General features: G+C 41.8%; 1 protein-coding gene across 6 annotated transcripts in view; it reads right to left on the bottom strand.

Moving 5' to 3' along the window:
* STRBP (spermatid perinuclear RNA binding protein) overlaps positions 1–19,606 on the bottom strand; it is a 163,189-nt gene that overhangs the window by 57,670 nt on the left and 85,913 nt on the right. For all 6 annotated transcript variants that reach the window (XM_056539275.1, XM_056539271.1, XM_056539276.1 and 3 more), the window contains 2 exons: positions 12,772–12,992; positions 1,179–1,344 (listed from right to left, as the gene is read on the bottom strand). In XM_056539275.1, coding sequence (XP_056395250.1) covers positions 1,179–1,344; positions 12,772–12,992 — 387 coding nt within the window. The remainder of the gene's footprint in view (positions 1–1,178; positions 1,345–12,771; positions 12,993–19,606) is intronic.

Below are 19,606 nucleotides of genomic sequence, written 5' to 3'. Positions count from 1 at the left end.
CACGTCGCTACGCACGCCGCTCCTATTTGATGACAGGACGGCGTGCGCGATGACGTCGAAGGAGAGCGCCGCCATGCAGGGGATCCCGGCACGAAGACACCGAGGAGGCAGGTAAGGTCCCTCCCGGTGTCCTGTAAGTGGTTCGGGACACAGCGATTTCTCCGGTTAGTGTCACTTTCGCTTCAGACGCGGCGGTCAGCTTTGATCGCCACGTCTGAAGGGTTAATACAGGGCATCACCGGGATCGGTGATGTCCTGTATTAGCCGCGGGTCCCGGCCGTTGATGGCCGCAGGGACCGACCCGATAGGTGTGTATTTGCCGTATAAGGTGCACCAACTCCCCCCCCCCCCAGTTTTGGGGAAGAAAAAGTGTGTCTTATACGATGAAAAATACGGTAAACACTTAAAGGACAAGTATCATGTAAAAAAAAAACTTACCTCCTATCCAAAGGATAAGGGGATACGTTTTAGATTGCGGGAGGTCCGAGCGCTGGGGCCCCCCGCGATCTCCTGTTTAGAGCCCCGGCTATCCTATACAGCGGCGCAAAGATTGCCGAACACTCTCCCATAGCGCTTAGGGCAGGGGTTGTGAAGTGCCGCTGTATAGGAGAGCCGGGGCTCTAAACAGGAGATTGCGGGGGGCCCCAGCGCTCTGACCCCCCGAAATCTAAAACTTATCCCCTATCTGAAGGATAAGTTTTTTTTACATGATACTTGTCCTTTAAGGTGCACAAAATGATGTCACAAACCACCAAGTACACAAAACAAGGGACACTTCGAAGCTTCCAAAGGATAGGGGATAAGATGTCTGATCGCGGGCGTCCCGCCGCTGGGAACCCCCGCGATCTCTCCTGCAGCACCCCGTATCATCTGCTGCACGGAGTGAAGTTTGCACCGTGCCTGATGACAGCCGTGATGTCACGCCCCGCCCCGCCCCCTCAATGCAAGTCACCTAGGTACTTCTCTCACAAATATTGCAACACCAGCAAAATAATAATAATTACTAAGCTGTAAACTGTATGTTATAGAACTAAAAAAAGAGGGCATATCCTTCTCCATTTCAATCAGAAATAAGTGACATGCCACTTATTTCTGTGGAAGATTTTCGGATATAGTGCAGATTTCGGTTGTAGAATTTGTCACATATTAACAGTTACCCTGCGGATTTGCTGTCTCACCTGGATTTGTAGTGGAAGATTTTCTCTCACTGTTACTAATAAGCTCTCTGTTGGTTTCTCCTTACACAAGAGAACCAGCTCCAGCTCCATGTCATCTTTAATGAGTAAGCCTTTGGCAACAAGGCCAATTCTCATGACTCCACATAGCACCCGACCACTCTCATCCCTGAAAAACAAGCAACACATGATGAGACAATAAAAGCACTCCATAGTGACAGAAGAAAACACAAATAATCATACAACACTTTAATACACATATCCAATACAGTCTGCAGTACATAGCTGCAAGTTCTCCAAAGAATTTGACCTAAAAGTGCATGCTACCACTATACTAGAAAATGATATAAAAATGGAGAGTGTTGGCATGGTCCACCAAAGCTCCTATATTCATTGTGGCTACCAAACCTCCTAGGAGTGTCCGAGTTACTGGTGTTGGCTGATTTTGCTAGTGAAAAGCTGAATACGTATACATTTAGGCATAGTCCTTTTCAGCTCACCTGCTTGTCCAGTATTTAGGCAGAGTTCACACAATTTGCCAACATATTTTATTTTACGCATGGATTTTCATCTGTAATGTGTCTATTTTCACCGATTAAGGAAGAAAAACCATGTGTAAAATAAATTATGTGAGTCCAGCCTAATTGTCTGTATGTCTGCATCAACACAGAATTGCAAATAAATTGGTTGAACCTCTTTATGTTTCCATTTATACAGCGGTATGATGGCTTTTTGTTTTTGCATGGTAAACCATTTTTAATAGGACTGTTGTGGTACATACTTTTTTATTTTTTATGTTCATTGTGTGGTTTAGACAATGAGTTACTTTATTGTAAAGGTATTTTCAAATGTGGCGATACATACGTGTATTTTGTTTTCTTTAAAACCACTTTCCATGGATTCTTTTACAAAAAATAATAAAAATGTGTTTTGTTTTTTGAATGCAATCACTTTGTCATACTTTACATAGCAAAGCAATACAGACAGGCAGTCTATTAGACCGTGTCAAAGGCTTATATTTATGACAGGTCTGTGGGCCTTCCTTAGGCTTTCAGCTGGCATGACAACTCATCGTCACTAAGTTACAGCATTCGCGCGGGGGGTGGGGGGGTGTCATGCATAGATTTCTAAACAGCTAGGATCAAAGTTATCTTTGCTTTATTACAATAAAATGCTGACATATACCACTCCAATGGGGGGACAAAGAGACACGGTGTTATCCTCTGTTACTATATGCGCTCCAGCCGCACACGCTGGCCGTGAGCGCATGGTCCCGTTACCTGCTGCTGCTGGTGGGGCTGGGACTCGCATCGCGGGACGTGCCCACATGCGAGCCCCAGTCTGTGACTCACCTGGTGCTTCTCCTGCTCCAGCCTCTGCGTGTCCCCATCCCCTAGGGCTCACGCGGGAGCTTTAAGATTTAAAGGGCCAGTGCGCTCATTAGTGTGATTCATCTGTGGCTCATTGATAAATTCCTCCACCCTCCCCACTTCCCTGCTGGATCTCTGTTGCCTTGTGCATGAGAGAAAGCATTCCTGAGAGTTGTCTTGCCGTGTATCTGTTCCTTTGCTCTATGACTTGACCTTGCTCGTCTGCTGCCTGCCTACTGACCTCCTGCTATGTCCTGACTACGCTACTGTGCCACCTGCCTTGACGTTCTGCTATCCTGATTATGAGCTGCCTTATCCCTCCTGTGCCTCGCATCTCCTCATCCGCCTGTGTGGTTGAGCTGTACCAGGGGTAGCAAGTCCGCCTGCCGCAGCAAGTCCATCCCGCTTTGCGGCGGGCTCTGGTGAAAACCAGCGGCACCTTAGGCTCCGCTCCCTGGTACGGTCCGAGTCATCAGCCACACAGGGTCCAGCGGATCCACATCCACCGGAGTTCCTGTCTTCCGAAACGTGAATGTAAAATCCTCCATTGGTGAATGGAGTCCTATGTAGCACATATACTGGAGCTTTGCCTATTTGCATATGTAACCCACAACGTAAGTTCATGCAGGATTTGTAGTATACACATTGATAAGATTGTACAAATCTCATCCATGCTGAGGAATGAGCATGGATTTGTTGCATATATAAGTTTAATGTGGAAGAATATGTAATAAAATGTATTCTTATGGATCTGCAACTGCAGACTTAACCACCGATTCTTTTTTGCATAATTCACTAAAAAATGTTGTACAGTTTGGTGCAGGTCTGTCTAGTGGATTCCCTTATAAAGCAGTATATGCACTTGTCCACGTATACATTTGTGTGTCAAGACCTAAAGATAATCCCAAGTTAGTGCTCTCTACTTCAATCCTGCAGATTTCACCAGTATTTGTCCCTAATGGGCATCCTTTCTTTACATATTAAAAGCTTTCTACTGAATTTAAGAATGAGAAGCATCCAAATAAAGGAGGATAACAAACAAGTGCTTAGACACGTCCCCATCTTTTGGGAGAAATACACAATTCTGGGAAGAGTCATTACAAAAAGCCGAGTGCAGGCTGACTCTGAGGGATTATATGGGGAAAAGGAGCGGTAAGAAGCAAAACTGTAAACAGAATCACGCCATCTGTGAGACTACCATTTATTTCAAGTTGAGAAATTGCAGTGGGTTACTAAATCCCACTGGGAAGATCATTCTACCTGAGCTATGAATAATAGGCTACTTGCAGAGGTGGAGAGTGCTTAGCCTGCAGGAAGCAGTACGTGAGGATGCCTCTAAGTACACTAAAACAAGACGCTCGGCTGCTGTGTCAGCAATGTCCCTCTCACTTAGGTCCAGAGATGTGGGACTTGCAACCAGGCATATTAAAATTTATTTAGCAATGCAAAATAAACACACAAAAAAAAACCTGCCTGGGAGAGCAACAGGGCAGCAATTACAATGTGGTACCTTTTTAACCCTTTCATAAATTAACTCAAGGCCAATCAGCAGCCAGAAAGTAACATGAAAACAGCACCAGGATTTCAAAGTAAGACTAGATATGTAGGACACAATATATCAAATATTTGGAGGCCACTCTAATGCAAGAATAAGTTCTTTTTGCATTCTGACACAGATTCAATGTGCAGGGAATTGCAATGTAAAGGGTTGTCTTTGTAACAGCTTATGGATGTATTCCTCCTATTAGTTTGCATTCTTGTCTACATGGCCTAGCGATAATACCTGATTGCTGGGTGTTTCAGGAGCTAAAGTGGCAGTGATCATCTAACCACTAGGGGGCATCCTTCAAAAAAGGGGTTGTCTAGTTGAGACAAAAGGTATTAAAAAAAGATATACACATCTTTACACCTCTTCAGCCGTCTTAAGAGAGGAGACTGACTAATTAAGAGATCAAGTTACATGCTGCCCATACAAGTCTATGGAGAGTGGGACTGGCTGGAGAGAAGTGGAGCCAGAGAGAAGTGGAGCCAGATTATATATATATATATATATATATAGTAGTGGAAAAAGACCGCAGCACACACGATGTGTTCCAATGTAAAAAAGTGAATTTATTCCATAAAAGCAGCAAGCTTGCTGCTTTTATGGAATAAATTCACTTTTTTACATTGGAACACATCGTGTGTGCTGCGGTCTTTTTCCACTACTACTTAAGTTGGGACTCTTAACCCGTGCCCCTGTGACGGCATGCACCTCTCTTCCTTTTTTGGCTGCTCCCTGTGGATGTGCTGCTTCTTTTCCTAAGAAGATATATATATATATATATATATATATATATATAAAAACTACAGAAGCGTATAGTAAGAATTAGATCTTACCTCAGGTCTTCATTCACTGATTAGTACTACTCTATAATGTCTTTCAAGCTTCTGCTTCTAAGGGTGTGTTAGAGAGATATAGGGGAACAGGATCATCTACTCAGCATGTGCACCATGTATGAGAGAAATAATAGATGATAGTAAAGGAAAAGTGTAAAGAGAGCTTGGAGATAGGGAAAACTGTTGAAAATGGCGTATAAAAAAAGTGATAAAATGGCCAGTTACAGCACTACCCCTTTATGTACACATGTTAGCTTATCATGAAAAGTTACCTGAAAATAAAGATAAGCATTAAACTGCTAAGATTCCCATTGAATGGTGTGCACCAGTATTTTAAACACTGACTGACAAGCGTTTTTATCTCATAGATGCAGATTACATCTCATATGACAAACAATTATCACCTATCCATGAATTATCACCTATCTATGACAAAAAATTATCACCTATCCATGTATGATTGCTGGAGGCCCCCACCTGGCCCTGTCAGTCCCAAAGGCTTTACATAGAGCACCATGTGGAGTGATCATACAATTATCTGCATGTGTTTCATAGGATAACCCCTGTAAGACGGTCATACACAACAGCATAACGTCAGCTGAACCTGACTCATTGCGGCTAGCCAATCACTTAATATGTATGGGAGCCTCCCAACTCTATCCCTACTGCAGATGTTTGGGAAAAGATGGAGCAGGTAGGCAGATTTTAATACGCTTGCTCCTTTTGTTAGGTAGATAAGTAACTGCAAGAGGAGTCTGGCCATAGATTATTCCCAATCAGCAGCCAATCAAAAGAGGTATACAGTAAGCACAGTCCTAATAATACATGTAAACAACTGAATTGAATAACACACTAAAAATAACTGCAATAATTTGTAGAAAAATACAAGAGCTAAAAGGTTCATGTCAAGATAGAACAGATCTGTCATTTTAGTTGGAAATCACCAAAAATCCCCAAAGAGTTTCTACAGCATCTTTTAAGAGTGAGGCCCTAAACTGTATCTTTATGATAACCAATCGAGAAGGTGTTTATGTATGTGGCCAGATTTACTCTCTAGGTATAAACCCTGGAAACTTGAAAAACGAATATAAAGTAAAGCTAATATCTCCGCAGTTTCCGCTTTACATACTGAGATTCCAATGGGACACTAAGCATGAAAAAATACATACAACCTGACCCTCTGAAGCAGGAAACATAATGCTATATAGTCATACACAGAAACCGCCTCAAGAGGTTGTCCGCTCATTTAAAATAAAATAGTAAGAATGTATATAGCAGTAAAATAGTAGTAATAGTAAAAAATTATATTACACATACATATTATATATTGTGTGTGTGTGTGTGGTTATACACACACACACACAAACACACACAGTGCCTTGCAAAAGTATTCATCCACCTTGACTTTTTTTGTAATTTGGTACACTACAGCCTTAAGATCAATGTTTTATTAATCTGAGATTTATGTCATGGATCAGAACACAATAGTCTAAGTTGGTGAAGTGAAATTACAAAAATATATAATTAAAACTATTGTTTAGAAATCGAAAACCGAAAATTGGCATGTGCTTATGTATTCATCCCCTTTGTTAGGAAGCCCATAAAAAGCTCTGGGGCAACCAATTACCTTCAGAAGTCACATAATTAGTAAAATGATGTCCACCTGTGTGCAATGTCACATGATCTGTAATTACATATAAACCTTTTTTGAAAGGCCCCAGAGGCTGCAACACCTAAGCAAGAGGCATCAGTAACCAAACACTGCCATGAAGACCAAGGAACTCTCCAAACAAGTAAGGGACAATGTTGTTGAGAAGCAAAAGTCAGGGTTAGGTTATAAAAAAATATCCAAATCTTTGATGATCCCCAAGAGCATCAAATCTATCATAACCAAATGCAAAGAAGATGACAACAGCAAACCTGCGAAGAGACGGGCACCCACCAAAACTCACGGACCGGGCAAGGAGGGCATTAATCAGAGAGGCAGAACAGAGACGTAAGGTAACCCTAGAGGAGCTGCAGAGTTCCACAGCAGAGCCGGGGGTATCTGTACATAGGAAGACAATAAGCCGTACACTCCATAGAGTTGGGCTTTATGGCAGAGTAGCCAGAAGAAAGCATTTACTTTCAGCTAAAAACAAAAAGGCACGTTGTGAGTTTGCGAAAGGGCATGTGGGAGACTCCCAAAATGTATGGAGGAAGGTGCTCTGGTCTGATGAGCAGGGATGTGGAAAAAAATATATATATATACTTATCTAAGGGACTAAAACAGAACACAATCTACTTGTCCCTCATGGCGATCCACTTGTCCTGGTACATAAAATAATTTCAACCAAAATAGGTCTTTATTAATAGAAACTTAATAGGCAGACCAATATGTCACCCCATTAGGTGGATAGGGCCCCTGATAAGTCTGCCCCATTAAATAGGTAGTCCCCCCTTCAGGTAGGTATGTTCCCTCATCATGTAGGCAGGCATGAAGGGCTCACCTAGTATGTAAATAGGGCCCCAGATATATATGTCCCCCCCAGTTGGTAAAAAGGTAGGGCTCCAATACAGAGCCCCAGATATATATGACCCGTATTAGGTAGAGCTTCCCCAGTAGGTAGACAGGCCCCAGATAGATATGACCCCCATCAGGTAGGGCTCCCATTTAAACAATTACACTCCCTAAGTCAGAGCTTTCCAAACTTTTCATGGTGACACCCTTACATAGTTTGATGACACACTCCTTGCTATACTGCCAATTGCATGCATCGTGTTGCGCATCGACAATGCACACTGTAGTACCAGTATCAGCATTAGAAATGCTGCTACCATCCTGTGCCAGTTCATTCACCCCCCCCCTTTATCACACCCTGTGCCATATCATTCCCCTGTACTGTTATATTCCCCCTTCTCTGATGCTCCTGTGCCATTTTATTTCCACTCCCCCGTGCCATTATATTTCAGCCCCCCCTGTGCCATTATATTTCAGACCCCCCCCCTGTGCCATTATATTACACCCTCCCCTCCTTTGCCCCATCATTCACTGATTCACCAAACCCCCTCCCCCTGCTTTTACCTGTCCTCCGTCCCCATGTCAACTCCGGCAGGCTCAGGGGGTTGGCGGTTGTGTTGCTGGACCGCATCCTCGGTCCTGAAGGAGGTGCGCGTGATGAGTGACATCAATGCATGCGCCTACGCCGGGACGCCGATTTCCTGCGCAGCTCGCTATAGGCTTCAGCATGCAGCTGCAGTCTCTAGGAGTTTAGTGATGGGGCGAGAATGATTGCCCCATTATATTCGAGTTTCTCAGGCATTTAACCCTGCTTGCCCAAAGAATTCACCTGCCCGGCGCACGGAACTCCATGTCCCGGGCGTCTGGTGATACAATTTCCACATCCCTGGATTAGAATAAAATTTAACTTTTCGGCCATCAAAGAAAACGCTATGTCTCGCGCAAACCCAACCCAACACATCACCCAAAGAACACTATGTTTTTTTAGCAGCAGGGACTGGGAAACTGGTCAGAGTTTAGGGAAAGATGGATGGTGCTAAATACAGTGATATTCTTGAGCAAAACCTGTACCACTCTGTGCACGATTTGAGGCTAAGATGGAGATTCACCTTCCAGCAGGACAATGACCCCAAACACACTGCTAAAGCAACACTTGAGTGGTTTAAGGGGAAACATGTAAATGTGTTGGAATGGCCTAGTCAAAGCCGAGATCTCAATCCAATTGAAAATAAGTGGTCAGACTTAAAGATTGCTGTTGACAAGCGCAAATCATATAACTTGAAGGAGCTGGAGCAGTTTTGAAAGGAGGAATTGGCAAAAATCCCCGTGGTAAGGTGTGGTAAGCTCATAGAGACTTATCCAAAGCCACTTGGAGCTGTGATTGCCGCAAAAGGTGGCTCTACAAAGTATTGACTTTAGGGGGTGAATAGTTATGCACATTGACTTTTTCTGTTATATTGTCCTATTTGGTATCTGCTTTACAATAAAAAAAAAAAAAAAAAAAAACATCTTCAAAGTTGTGGGTATAGTCCGTAAATTAAATTATCAAAATCCTCAAACAATCCATGTTAATTCCAGGTAGTGAGGCACCAAAATCGTAAAAAGGCAAGGTGTTGAATACTTTTGCAAGGCACTGTGTGTGTGTGTGTGTGTGTGTGTGTGTATGTGTGTATATATATATATATATATATATATATATATATATATATATATATACATACACACACACACACACACATAATTATAGCAGTGCTATCATATGTATTTTTGACATGGTGAGACAAGGGGTATAGGCCTTAATTTTCCACTGCATAAGGACACCTAAGAGTTTATATTACTTTTGAGCAACAAACTCCAAAAGGTCCCTTTCACTTGATCTGGGAAGAGCTTAGGGGATTGATTATCAAGTCCTTAGGTTCCCAAACAACTTATCCAAAGTGGCATTTGGTATGTGGCTCTCATCCAAAAATTGTTGGTAGTCCTTCTCAAGAATCTGTCATTGATATCCATGCAGTACGATAGAGAGTTCCAACCACTACAAAAACTAAATAAGAACATGTCTTGATGTTGATACAGGTGCCCAATCATTTGTCCGGGTCCACCCGCACTAAGCCCAACACACAGGGTTACACTGAAGGTGAAATAGTAAAATGATGTATTACTCCCTCCGAACTGTGGTCCTGTTGTAGGTTTAGAGCATCTGCTGCTAATATGCTCCTTATGTGCAATGGAGGTAGGAGTGGGCTCTCCAATCTTCCCTGCCTCTGTCCCCTCCGCTGCCATATGCCCGCCCATCTCTGAATATGTATATCCTCTTCAGAGCAATTACGTCCTAATGACATCAGAGTCTAATCCCACTTGACCACTCTGAAAAGGATATGCATATTTAGAGATGGGTGGGTATTTTCTGCATACAGCAGCTACATGGACCACAGGAACTGATGTCTGGAGCTGACCCATCTTCTCACCTCTAAGAAGACACGCGGTCTCCTCTTGGTATCCCGCCCCTCAGAGGGTACGGCAGTAGAGCGCGCTGTGTAACTCTAAATACAAGTGATCTCCATGGCTCAGCAGTCTTAAAGGACATATTTAATGCCTGGTCGCTCCTGACCACCGATTCATAGAGTTCAATGGGGATTGTATACACAGTAGTAAAACTGTTCATGCTGACCAGGCAGCTCTGCAAGGTCTGTTGCTAAGAAGCAACCATTTCATCAACTCCATAAGGGAATTCTCCCCAAGGTAAATGTTCACTACATAGCTTGTAATGAGCAGACATACCAAGTGTCAGATGTCTATATATTTGGTTCTCTCATGGCTACAGACCACAGGCTTATGGGAAATTAGGAAAAAAGTAACAGGGAATAAACAAACCACGGTAATAGTGGGTTTGACTATCATATAACAAGTGAGTGATATATTAGTGAATTGTATAATTTATTATTTACTTTCAACATTTCTACAAAAAAAAAAATAATTAATATAACTGAAGAAATATGAACATGTAAAGAAAAAAAACTGAATTCATGCAAAGCTAAAGTAAAATTTAGTTTAAAACAAACATAACCAAATGCAAATCATGGTCGGGCTCATGTAAGAAAGCAATAACACAAAGAGCTCTTTCATCTAATTTCAATGTGTAAACTAACAAAATGGAAAAACAAAATTCAAAACGTGCGCTATGAACTGTCACCTATCGGATAGGTGATCTTAGATTGGTGGGAGTCTGACTACTGGGACCATGCCCCCATAGCCAAATCACTGGCGACCTTTTACTGGAGTGGCAGTCAAGCAGAATTTACCTTCTACAACTGCATAATGATTAGACAGAACAGGGGGAGATTTTCTGGGAAAATTCCTTAAAATCAGCTTTTCTTTATTGTAGAAATACAAAATATATATATATATATATATATATATATATATATATATATATATATAAAAAAAACAAGCATAGCATCTTGTGTATGTGTCACAAGTTAAGACAGTGGCTCTCCACATATCTTTTTTTTTTTTTAAATCAACTGGTGCCAAAATGTTAAACAGATTTGTAAATGACTTCTATTAAAAAATCTTTACTCTTCCAGTACTTTTTAGCGGCTGTATGCTACAGAGGAAATTCTTTTCTTTTTGAATTTCTTTTTGGTCTTGTCCACAGTGCTCTCTGTCCGTGTCAGGAACTGTCCAGAGCAGCATAGGTTTGCAATGGGGATTTTCTCCTGCTCTGGACAGTTCCACGGACAGAGGTATCAGCAGAGAGCACTGTGGACAAGACAAAAAAGAAATTCAAAAAGAAAAGAGCATAGCATACAGCTGCTAAAAAGTACTGGAAGGGTAAAGATAGAAGTCATAGAAGTAATTTACAAATCTATTGGAATATATAGCTTATGCCTCTAGGACCTCACCAATTCCAATTGATATTTATTATTGTTGCCGGTGGGGTCCGGCTTTAGCTTTGATTGCCTCGGTCCTTCTGTTGTGAGCTGCACCTAATTTTAATTTACAAATCTGTTTAACTTTCTGCCACCAGTTGATTTAAAAAATAAATAAATAAATAAGGTTTTCCACCGGAGTAACCTTTTAAGATTAAAAAAAAAAAACTTTTATTGTTAAATAAAAAGTAGTTCAAAAGTAGTTTTGCTTTAAATGAATTGTATCACTTTGAGTTCCATGGACAGGTTTTATTCCCATCCAGCTATATAATATATATATATATATATATATATATATATATATATATGTATGTATGTATATAGAGGTGTCACAATTTATTGTAATTCTGCCTATGATGGTGAGATGACTGCTATGAAGTGATCTCTACAGAACAGAGAACAGAAAGTGTAAGTCTAGTGCATTGTTTCCCAACCGGGGTGCCTCCAGCTGTTGCGAAACTACAACTCACAGCATGCCCGGACAGCAGTTGGCTGTCCGGGCATGCTGGGAGTTGTAGTTTCGCAACAGCTGGAGGCACTTTGGATGGGAAACACTGGTATTAGAACATATAAACACCTATTGGAGAGCCTGCATGGGGCCCATTATTCCCGGCATAGATATGAAGTAGGATCAACAACCAATTATTGTGCTGATATGGAGGGGAAATGCCATAAAATATAACTTTTAATAGATATACATTAAAATACACCAAATCTTGTGATTGTGCTTTAAATTACCAGCACCAAATCATAACAACTACCAAATAATTGAAGTTACCACACATTCATTACAGAGCATCACGGACTATTGCTGAACCATTCAAAAAATACCCAACGCGTTTCTACCACAATATCATTGCGTCATCAGGGGAGTAATAAATAAGCAATAGATCTCAATAAATTGGGCTATTATAGTTAAGCCCTAAAGAAGCGGTAAACTGCACTATGATATTTATATAAAAACTGGTGAGCAAAGAACAATGTATATAGTAGAGGGGAAGACACCCGATACACAGTGTATAGACAGTGCAGCAGCATTGCAGGAAATGGGTACATCCCTCAGGGTAACAGTCCCCAATCTGTTCCAGGATACACTCCTGCCGCCTCACTTCTGGTTTCGGTTCTCCGCGAGTGCGCTAACCTGCAGTGGCGGGGAGCCGTCTGTCATTGATTGGGAAACACTGGTCTAGTGTGAAAGCTCAAATAAATACTGCAAGGTTTTATTTTTTTTGTTTGGAATATATATTAGTGATCTGAAAAACATTGCTATCCGGGGAACTGAACTAATCAGACACTTATAATAAATGTATTCACTGCATAGCAGTTTGACAATGGCCTCCACTACTGTCAATTGTTTCTACGCTTCAGTATCATTCACATCCACTCTGTATTAGGAGTCCAATCACTTTACTCACGTGGTGGTTTCTTCCTTCTCCTCTGTTTTGATCTGCAGGTCGCTGTTTTCTGCTGTCGAACTTTTAGTGCGCTCATCCATCCAATCTGAGACATGTTTGAGGGCACATTCTACTGTAGATACCATGTTCTGGACTGCTTCCAACTCTTCTGGAGAAGGGTATATAGTAGAGTGCTTTGCCATGACATGACGATCATCATTAGCAAATGATCGAATGGATCTCTAAAATATAACAAGAAAGAAAAAAGGATTATCATCATCAATAGAACTTAAAAAACAAACAAAAAAAAACAAACAAAAACAAAACTTTCATTAGAAGTCAATAGAAACAGATACATCCTGTCTCAAGACCTAAAAGTGCAAACAACAGCATACATCCATGGAAAGCAAAGTTATCCGTTCATATCAACATTAGTAATTGATCTTATGTCACAAATCAGCAATAATCATATGAAGTCATGGGGGACTATTGTTTTTTTTCCTTCAGTAATCTATTCCTGAAAGTAAAGTGGGCTTTTGGCGGGGGGAGTGTTTTCTCACACAAGGCTTTCTGAAGATTGTAGAAATTGCTTTGTGATGTACATGGTTGTTTGTCTAGTTTCTTGGAATAAGGGTCCTATTTATGGTTCATGAACCTTTAACAGTGTATGAAATCTTACGTTTCTGCAGATGAAAGAACTGACAACAGGGAGATGTCTTCTTGACCCCAACAACCAAGCCATCTTCCTGTCCAGATATACCTTGCCTGACGAAGGGTCCGGTTCGGAACAGAAACGCGTAGCTTATGTATTCACAATAAAGCCTCTGAAAGGAATGCGGATGTGTTCCCGATTTTCTTAATATCCAGAGTTCCAGCGCCAAAATTTGTCCACATTTTCTTCCAATACCTGCTATTACGTTACACTGGGACAGCGTGCCTGCTACCAGAGGACTGAGGCTGCGGACCTGGGAATTGTTACCATACCACACTTTTTAGGAGTTGTGCCCTGAGCGCAACGCCCTCCGGTGAGTTTAACCTTGACTACGTGTAAACTCAATTTTTAAACGTTCTTCACTAGGGGCGCAATTTCCCTCTTTCTTTTTTCCTCTCTCTTAATGTTTCAATCTTCCTGTCCACGTCTGTTTTAACATATGAACAATAATGTACAATTCATGTAAATAAAAGAAAAAACAAAGGGGTTAACTCAAAGTGGCGCTGTCACAAAAGGCTATACTCTGTCTGTATCCATTTGAAAAGGACATAAGAAGAAATACGAGGAGATCTTGTTTTTTTTAATCATCTGGTGCCAGAAAGTTAAACAGATTTGTAAATTACTTCTATTAAAAAATCTTAATCCTACCAGTACTTATTAGCTGCTGTATACTACAGAGGAAATTATTTTCTTTTTTTTTTTTCGAGTACAGAGCTCTCTGCTGATATCACGAGCACAGTGCTCTCTGCTGACATCTCTGTCCATTTTAAGAACTGTCCAGAGTAGGAGAAAATCCCCATAGAAAACATATGCTGCTCTGGACAGTTCCTAAAATAGACAGAGATGTCAGCAGAGAGCACTGTGCTCGTGATGTCAGCAGAGAGCACTGTGTTCCAAAAAGAAAATAATTTCCTCAGAGGTGGCAGCAGAAAGCACTGTGGTCAGACAGAAAATATATTCAAAAAGAAATGAACTTCCTCTGTAGTATTCAGCAGCTAATAAGTACTGGCACCAGTTGATTTAAAAAAAGTTTTCCACCGGAGTACCCCTTTAAAGAGATAGTAGGGGAGATTTATCAAAACTTGTCCAGAAGTAAAGTTGTTGAGTTGCCAGCAGCAACCAATCAGATTGCTTCTTTCATTTTTTAAAAGGCCTCTGAAAAATGAAAGAAGCGATCTGATTGGTTGCTATGAGCAACTCAGCAACTTTTCCTCTGGACAGGTTTTTATAAATCTCCCCCAGAGTCATTTGTAAAAACTTCTGACATGTTGTCCAGTTTACATAGCACAGGGTCTCAGTCCAGAGACAAGCTGTGATGGTGAGTAATGGCCGAGTAAAGTGAACTGCAGCACGCACTTTAATCCCCAGCTGGCAATAAAATCTGATTCTTTCACTGCATTAATCTATGAAATGAATGGGCACTGGGGAGTGAAGAGCACAGCTGTGCACTGCTGCTGCCTATTATTCATGATTGCAGCAGGTCTCAGGACTGAGACTGCGATCTGAACTTTTGACTTATCTGGACACCATGTTACGCTTTAAAAGGGGATATGCAAAATAAATAAAAAATAAAATAAAAAAAATACACTTTAACTCACCGTCCTAAGTTCCCCCGTTGCTCCGGGCACAGGGGGACATAAAAGTTTTCCACTGCATATCTCCTTTAAAGGAGTACTCCGCTGGAATTTTTTTTTTTTTTAAATCAACAGGTGCCAGAAAGTTAAACAGATTTGTAAATTACTTCTATTTAAAAATCTTAATCCTTCCAGTAATTATCAGCTGCTAAATGCTCCACAGGAAGTTCTTTTCTATTTGAATTTCCTTTCTGTCTGACCACAGTGTTCTCTGCTGAGACCTCTGTCCATTTTAGGAACTGTCCAGAGTAGGGGAAAATTCCCATAGCAAACCTCTCCTGCTCTGGACAGTTTCTGACACGGAAAGAGGTGTCAGCAGAGAGCACTGTGGTATGACAGAAAGGAAAGAATTTCCTGCGGAGCTTTTAGCAGCTGATAAGTACTGGAAGGATTAAAGGGGTATTCCAGGCAAAAACTTTTTTTTATATATCAACTGGCTCCGGAAAGTTAAACAGATTTGTAAATGACTTCTATTAAAAAATCTTAATCCTTCCAATAGTTATTAGCTTCTGAAGTTTTCTGTCTAACTGCTCAATGATGATGTCACGTCCCGTGAGCTGTGCATGATGGGAGAATATCCCCATAGGAACTGCACAGCTCCTGGGATGTGAGTTATCAGAGAGCAGTTAGACAGAAAACAGCAACTCAACTTCAGAAGCTAATAACTATTGGAAGGATTAAGATTTTTTAATAGAAGTAATTTACAAATCTGTTTAACTTTCCGGAGCCAGTTATATATATATATATATATATATATATATATATAAGTTTTGGCCTGGAATACCCCTTTAAGATTTTTAAATAGAAGTAATTTACAAATCTGTTTAACTTTCTGGCACCAGTTGATTTAACATTTTTTTTTCCAGTGGAGTACCCCTTTAACACTAGGTTATGTTACATCAGGTGTTCATGTCAGGTTGCACCCAAAAATTTGCTCAAAAAACATGACAGTTAAAAGGAGTTGTCCAGTTATTCAGTCATAGGTTTGAGTAGTATTGCAGATCATCAGTCCTCTATGGAGCTGAGGTGCAAAACTTCACACAACCTGTGGATAAGAGTGGTGCTGTTTTAACCCTACCACCCCCGCCCAAAAAAAAGAGCAGCGTATTTCTAATACCTGACAATCACTTCAATCAAAACTTGCGCTGCCCACCTCAATGAAGTCTCCATACTCCCTCTCACATATGAAAGGATACATTATGTATACAATGCCATAAGATACATCCACTAGGGAATTGCCGTATAAGGCTGGGTTCACACCACGTTTTCTCCCATACGGGAGCGCATACGGCAGGGGGGAGCTAAAAGCTCGCGCTCCCGTATGTCACCGTATGTGCTCCCGTATGCCATTCATTTCAATAAGCCGACCGGAGTGAAACGTTCGGTCCGGTCGGCTCATTTTTGCGCCGTATGCGCTTTTACAACCGGACCTAAAACTGTGGTCAACCACGGTTTTAGGTCCGGTTGTAAAAGCGCATACGGCGCAAAAATGAGCCGACCGGACCGAACGTTTCACTCCGGTCGGCTCATTGAAATGAATGGCATACGGGAGCGCATACGGTGACATACGGGAGCGCGAGCTTTTAGCTCCCCCCTGCCGTATGCGCTCCCGTATGGGACAAAACGTAGTGTGAACCCAGCCTAAGATGCACTTTTTCTTCCCCAAAACTGGGGGGGGAAAAGTTGGTGCGTCTTATACGGTGAATACACATCTATCCAGGCAGTTCCTGCGGCCATCAACGGCCGGGACATCACCGATCGCGGTCATGCCCTGTATTAACCCTTCAGAAGCGGCAATCAAAGCTGACCGCCGCGTCTGAAGCGAAAGTGACACTAACCCGGCTGCTCAGTCGGGCTGTTCGGGACCGCCGTGGTGAAATTGCGGCGTCCCGAACAACTTACAGGACACTGGGAGGGACCTTACCTGCCTCCTCTGTGTCTGCTCCGTGCCGGGATCCCCTGCATGGCGGCGCTCTCCTTCAACGTCTTCACGTCGTCGCGCATGCCATCCCGTCATCCAATAGGAGTGGCGTGCATAGCGACGTGAAGATGGCGACGTGACGCAGAGCGTGGATCCCGGGGAAGAAGACTTCCGGGACACCATGACAGCGATGGAGAGACATCCAGGGCAGCAGTGACGGGTCCGGAGCGGCGGGGACACGTGAGTATTACCTCCTATACCAGTGGTCTTCAACCTGCGGACCTCCAGATGCTGCAAAACTACAACTCCCAGCATGCCCGGACAGCCAACGGCTGTCCGGGCATGCTGGGAGTTGTAGTTTTCCAACATCTGGAGGTCCGCAGTTTGAAGATCACTGTTGGGTTCAGAATCTTTATTTTCTAGATTTTGCACCTTTAAAATTGGGTGCGTCTTATATGCCGGTGCGTCTTATAGGGCGAAAAAATACGGTAAATATTTAATACCCTGCTATAAATCTGTATTGCAAGATGTGATTTAGTTAGTAAAATGGTGGAAACCAGTCTTTTTTGGCTGTTCAGTATAAGATAGATGTGCTCAGTGTCTTCCACTGAAGCGCACTTTAATAACATAACACTCAGGCTATAAACTAGACTAAGCTTCCAGCAGGCCACCGCACAGGCATTGTACAAAGCTGCAGAACAAAGGGATGAATGGGAAGCGCAGATAGCTTCACGTTCACAATGACTGCACTGTTGGCATAGCTATTCAGGCTTGTAAAATAACATTTGGGACTCGTTCCTGTGTCCTTAGAGTATTGAATAATAATTGTGACCATCATTCAGTTCACAATATATTAAAGAAACTTCTTTTTATTCCATTTCCGATAAGCTTTATTCCTAAATTGTATCGTTTTGCCATTCTTGTCCTAGGTTTTAGGTACAGATGGCACTGCATCCAGCTACATCCCCTTCTCTGCACATGATGTACCATGAAAAAAAAAAATCTCACCTAGGGGTCAGAACAATGACATTACAGACAATCTTTATATTCTCCTGTTTCGCCGCTGACGCCTATATTTAATTTAAAGCTGGATAAAGCAGGAGAAAGTATATAAATATAAAGAAAAACAAAGGGATGCGCTCCGTAGTGTGAGATCGTAAAGGGGTACTCTGGTGAAAAACTTTTTCTTTTCTTAAATCAACTGGTGCCATAAAGTTACAGATTTACAGATTTGTAAATTACTTCTATTAAAAAAATCTTAATCCTTCCTCTACTTATTAGCTGCTTAATACTACAGTGGAAATGATTTTCCGTTTGAAACACAGAGCTGTCTGCTGACATCATGAGCACAGTGCTCTCTGCTGACATCTCTGTCCATTTTAGGAACTGTCCAGAGTAGAAGGAAATCCCCATGCTGTTCTGGACAGTTCCTAAAATGGACAGAGATGTCAGCAGAAAGCATTGTGCTCACGATGTCAGCAGACAGCTCTGTGTTTCAAAAAGAAAAGAATTTCCGCTGTAGTGTTCAGCAGCTAATAAGTGCTGGAAGGATTAAGATTTTTTTAATAGAAGTAATTTACAAATCTGTTTAACTTTCTGGCACCAGTTAAATAAAAAAAAAAAAGTTTTTCACCGGAGTACACCTTTAAGGTCAGCGGGACAAACGTAACAGTGTGAATTGCGCTTACCGGATAAGGTTGCACTCCTGTCCAAGTACAACCATGGATATGAACATACAGAGGAAATGGAAAAGGTCTCTGCAGCTGCTCTGCATCAAAGAATAACGATAAAACCAGAAGCCCTCCAAACACCAGCAGAGTAATGGAAGCGCCGAGACCAGGATAAAAGTAAGAATTCTTTATTCCCACAATGCAACGCGTTTCGCGGAAGTTCCGCTTCATCAGGCGTTGCCTGATGAAGCGGAACTTCCGCGAAACGCGTTGCATTGTGGGAATAAAGAATTCTTACTTTTATCCTGGTCTCAGCGCTTCCATTACTCTGCTGGTATTTGGAGGGCTTCTGGTTTTATCGTTAAAGCAGGAGAAAGACTCAGCAGATGCAACTGCTGGAGAGTCTGAAAAAGGTTCAGTGCTGTTCACACAGAAAAGACTGCAGTTGTTTGAAGTGCTACTATGTATTCAGGATGGATTCCACATGCAGTTTCTCACTTCCCACAATGTATCGGTGTGGGACTCCCATTTGGAGGATACATGATGAATGTGTTATGAGTCGGTATACATTTTAAAATGCCATAAAGTATAATGCATGCAAATATTTGTTCTTCTATAAAGTGTGTTTTTGAAGTGACAGTACCATTTACATACACTTTGCATAATTCCTGCAACTGCAAAATGACTACAATCTTCCTGATACGTGTGCCAAAAAGCGATAAGCTAGCTACTTACATGCTCAATAAGCTCTTGTTTTCAGTCTTCTTACCTTTTGCTTTTCATCATATTTTACATGTGATCACTAGGGAGGATTAGTATCGGTAAAAAACCAGCAGACATGTAACACTGATACTTACGCTATACAATAAACTATATGTCAACGTTTGGCTCCTGGCCAATGATCTGGGGAATTGCAGCT

Source organism: Hyla sarda, chromosome 9 (assembly GCF_029499605.1).
Source record: "Hyla sarda isolate aHylSar1 chromosome 9, aHylSar1.hap1, whole genome shotgun sequence".
Lineage (NCBI taxonomy): Eukaryota > Metazoa > Chordata > Amphibia > Anura > Hylidae > Hyla > Hyla sarda.
This window is presented reverse-complemented; position numbering and strand designations above follow the sequence as displayed.